Raw genomic sequence first — 4,720 nt, 5'->3', positions numbered from 1 at the left:
TCCGTGATAAGAGAGACTCATTGATTGACTGCCTCCTGCACGACCCCTACTGGGGATCGAGCCCGCAACACAGGCATCTGCCCTGACCCGGGATCGAACCGTGACCTCCTGGTCGATAGGTCACCGCCCAACCACTGCAACACCGGCCCGGCCAGGCTACAATTGGCTTTTGACTCCCTATTCTTCAAGGACAGTTACATTGTGTGTCTGGAGAGAGGGGTTTGTTTTTCCGTGTGCCTGTTATCTCTTTTCTTGCACCGGCTTGCACTTCCAGACAAGGCATTCAGAACAACGTCTTGGCTTTGTCCCCGATCTTACGGGAAAGCACCCCGTCCTTGTATCTTACCTACGTGTTGTCGAGGCTTACAGGTCCCTTTATCAGGGTTAGTGGTTTTCTACTTCACTGGGAGAGTTAGTAAAAGTCTGTATTAGATGTTAAATTTCATCCAGTGCTTTTCCTAAGGCTATTATGATGATCACATTTTTTCCTTCATTCTGTTGACATGGGGAATTACCCTGATGAATATTTGACTGTCGAACCAGCCTAGCATTTGTAAGATAACCCCCACTTGATCGCAATAAAGTATGATTTTTATATATTGTAGAACTCGATTTCCCGATATTTCTATTGAGCATGTTCGCACCTGTGTTCATGAGGGAGACATATGGGTCTGTAGTTTTCTTGTCTTTTAATGTCTTTTTCTGATTTGAATGAATTGCTTTTATTTTTCCTTCAGACGTTTGGTAGACTCACCAGTAAAGCTTGTGAGCTTAGAGTTTTTTTTATTGGAAGGTTTTAATTGCATATTCAGCTATTTAATAGCTGTAGGACGACTTAGGTTGTCTATTTCTTCTTGAGTAGATTCTGTAAGTGAGTTTCTTTTCAGGAATTTTTCCACCTCACCTAAATTGTTGAATTTATGAGCATAAAGATGTACGAAATGGACTCTCCTCTCTTAACGTCATGGGATTTGGAGAGGTGTTCCCTGACATTGGTGATATTGGCAATTTGTGGTTTCTCACTTATTTCTGATTAGTCTGGCTCAAGGTTTATTTGTGTTTTAAAAGAATCAGCTTTTGATTTTGTTGATTTTCTCTATTATTTTTCTAATTTCATTTCGTTTGTTTATGCCCTTTTTCTTTACCATTGCCTTGAATCAGCTTGTTTTGGATTTAATTAATTATTACACATTCTTAAGGCAGAATCTTAGATTATAAGGTAAACATTTAAATGCTATAAATTTCCCTCTAACAGCTCTGCACCCCATAAATTTTGATATGTTGAGTTTTCATCTTCATTAAATTGGAAGTGCTTTTTAATTTTCCGTGTGACTTCCTCTTGGACTCATGGTTATTTTGAAGTGCATTGCTTCATTTCCAAATATTTAGGGAATTTCCACCATCTTCCTGTTACTGATTTCAAGTTTGATTCTTTGGGGGCCGTAAACATGCATCATCTTTAACTTGTTTTGGTTTGTTTGGGGCTTACCCTGTTTCTATCTCGGTTAAGTTCCATGTCACCGAGGAGAAGGCGTATTCTGCCGTCGGTGGGTGGATTTGAACATTAATATCACGTGGGTCAGGCTGCTCCATGGTGTGGGTGTTCAGGTCTTGTGTCTCCTACTGATTTTCTTTGTCTGTTTTTTTTAAGAACACTGCAATTCCCAAGTGTAACAGTAGATGTTCCCGTTTTTCCTTTCCGTTTCTCGGTTTCGCCCCTGGTACTTTGAGTTCTGCTGCAGAACACATGCAGGATGTTGCCTGTTCTCGGTGAATAGGTCGCGCCATCATTACGTGACCTCCCTCTTCCTCCTCGGCTCCCCTCCTGGCAGGAAGCCCAGCGCTCTCATGGTAACATAACCTCTTCAGATCGAGTCAGTGTGTGTGTATTTCTCCATCCTTCTACTTGTGAGCTACTTGTGGCTTTGTATTTCAAGTGGGATTCTCTTAGATGCCGCATAGTTGGGTCTTGGTTTTCATCCACCAATAACCTGCCTTCTGCTGGGATGTGTGGGCTGCCTTTCCCAAATGCTCTCACCCCCGCTGCCCCGTACACATTGTCGACCCCCATGTTTGGTGTGGGAGGCAACCCGGCGTGGCCGTCTGCTTCCTCCGCTAGTCTCCCCCTCACGCCCCATAGCCACGCGCACCATGCTTCCCGGTCACCAGGTTTTCCCATAATCCCAGGCCTTTGCTCGCTGCACTCTCCCAGGGAGCGCGCCTTTCTCAGGCCTCCCCGCCCGGGCCCGGGCCCAGCTCCGGTCTGAGCTTCCCAGCGTGTGTATCCTGCAGAGACGCCCTTTCGGCTGCATGAGGGTGTCCCCTGGACTGCGACTCCCTGGGGCGGCCCCTGGCAGGTGTATGACTGGGTTCAGTAACAGAAAGGAAGAGAGAGTGGAATTGTAATGGGGCCCCTGTGGCAGGCAGGCGCCTGGCCTCCGAGAGCGTAGGCAGCGGTGCCCGCGGAGGGCGATGGCTTCATGTGAAGGTCAGTGGGGGGAGCGTGGGCGCCTGCGGGGAGGGGCGCCCACAGGAACCGGGTCTGGTCTCAGAGGTCGGGGAGAGAGAAGCTGGAGAAAGCTGGGTTTGCTCTCCCCTCGGGCCCCGGAATGGTTCCCCGGGGACGGGTGGTCCAGGCCCCGAAACGCCGATGCCTTAAGGAACTCGGCCACAGAGAAGGAGAAACAGCCCTGCCCCTTTCTCTGTGATGCCAGCAGCTCCCCAGACATCCGTCACACGCCCGTTGTCGGGGCTGTGGGTGCCTGTGCGGCGGGCAGCGGCTAAGGGTGTTTCCATCTCTCCCCCTCCCGCCTCCTGTTGGTTCGTGTCTGGTGGCAATGCCTGGCACAGTGCCCACTGCGCCCCCCCAGAACGTGCAGGCAGAAGCGGTGAATTCCACGACCATCCGCTTCCTGTGGAACCCCCCGCCCCAGCAGTTCATCAACGGCATCAACCAGGGATACAAGGTACGCGCCTCGCCCCGGGCATCTCGGAAGGTCCCGGCCTGGGGGTCAGCACGGAGGCCGCTGCCCCTCCTGGGGTCACGGGAGTCACCCCGGTCCTGGCACCAGCTGTGCTGCTCAGGAACTCCTGGCTGGCTTTCCGCGGGGAGGGGAGGGGCACCGCACTGTCTCCTGAGAAAGGCCTCCCCCGTGAACATCCCCGCGGGAGGGAGCCCCACCTCGCGGGTCGGGATCGGGCTTGCAGGAACCACTTCCTCCCGGGAGGGACCCTGCCCGGGGGACACTGAGGGACATTTGTATCAGGTGCGGAGCGGCGTCCCCTCCCTCGGTCCTGGGACTGAGACCTGGTGACCCAGGTCACCTCTCCGCCCGGAATCCGAGGCACGGACCCTCCCCACCCTCCACCTTCCCTTCGTCCTTAGTCGCCAGAGCATGTCACCTTCGTCCATGTGCTGGAAGCATCGTCTCTGTCCCCGTATCCCCGCCCCGGCTGGGCCCGGAGCCGTGGCCTCAGCGCAGTCATGACCGTCTGCCCGGAGGTGGGCGCGGGCAGACGCCTAGAGAGGAGCACCCACCTCGCGGCCAGACACAGGCAGTCTCGGACGCAGAGGGAGTTTCTGCTCCGACACAGTCCATTCTTTCTCCGTTTGGATTCAGTTTACACAAACACGTGTCTGGGCCAGCCCGGCCGCCGGCCAGCAGCTTGCCTGCCCTTGCCTCCCGGGCCCGCCTTCGGCTTCCTGAGAGGAAACCGTGTGGATCAGCAGGAGGCTGTGCCGCTCCGTCCAGGCTGACTGGCGAGGCCGGCACTCGCTCGGTGCCTGCGCTGGGCTCTGATCCGCATGGCTGTGCTCCTGTCCTGCGGCCGCCGCCCTCCAGCCTCAGGGCCCCCGATGTTTGGTGCCGCAGGAACCCAGTCCCTCAGACACACGTGGCCAGACCTTGGGCAGCCCCCCTGCCACGTGTCAGCAGACTGTGTGCCTTTACGTTGTGATCAGTGTCCTGCCCGCCTGCCCAGGCAGCTGCTGGACAGAAACTAGAAACAGCGACGGCTGTCCCAGTGCATCGGGCTCAGGCCGAGTCTGGGGCAGGCCTGTCGGGAAACATCTGTGCGTGTGGCTCGGGGTCGGGAGTGACAGCTGGGGTCCGTGTTCCTTGCTGCCCAGCCACACGCTCGGCAGTGTGTGTGTGGGAGGAGGGACGGTCGGCGCGTCTGTGCCAGGAGATGAAGACGTTGTGTCATGCGTGCACATATAAATACCCGTGTTTGAACTCAGTGATCTACGAGATCTCCTTTTGTATTATTTTTTTTAATTTCACAGAGGAAAGGAGGGAGAGAGAAGCATCAGTAATGAGAGAGAATCATTGATTGGCTGCCTCTGCACGTCCCACACTGGGGAGTGAGCCTGCGGCCCGGCCGTGTGCCCTGACCGGGAATCGACCTATGAACCTGACCGTGACCTCCTGGTTCATAGGTCAACGCTCAACCATTGAGCCACACCGGCCGGGCTGAGATCCCTTTCAATCAAACTCAGTGCTTCTCAGTGAGATGGCAAAGGGTGGATTTATAACGTCTCTTAATTATGACGTCGAAGGTAAATTTCACATGAAATTCTGGTGCAGACTCAAAGCCGTGCAACTAACAGGAACCTCTTCCCAACCCGCTCCCCCCAGCTCCTCGCCTGGCCCGCCGACGCCCCCGAGGCCGTCACCGTGGTCACCATCGCGCCGGACTTCCACGGAGCGCACCACGGCTA

At 54.4% G+C, this 4,720-nt stretch overlaps 1 protein-coding gene across 1 annotated transcript in view; it reads left to right on the top strand.

Annotated features, from left to right (window-relative positions):
* SDK1 (sidekick cell adhesion molecule 1) overlaps positions 1-4,720 on the top strand; it is a 455,450-nt gene that overhangs the window by 295,830 nt on the left and 154,900 nt on the right. Inside the window, exons 21-22 of the mRNA XM_015565152.1 lie at positions 2,851-2,966; positions 4,638-4,716. Coding sequence (XP_015420638.1) covers positions 2,851-2,966; positions 4,638-4,716 — 195 coding nt within the window. The remainder of the gene's footprint in view (positions 1-2,850; positions 2,967-4,637; positions 4,717-4,720) is intronic.

The sequence above is a fragment of the Myotis davidii genome, unplaced genomic scaffold (assembly GCF_000327345.1).
Source record: "Myotis davidii unplaced genomic scaffold, ASM32734v1 scaffold399, whole genome shotgun sequence".
NCBI classification, from domain to species: domain Eukaryota; kingdom Metazoa; phylum Chordata; class Mammalia; order Chiroptera; family Vespertilionidae; genus Myotis; species Myotis davidii.
This window is presented reverse-complemented; position numbering and strand designations above follow the sequence as displayed.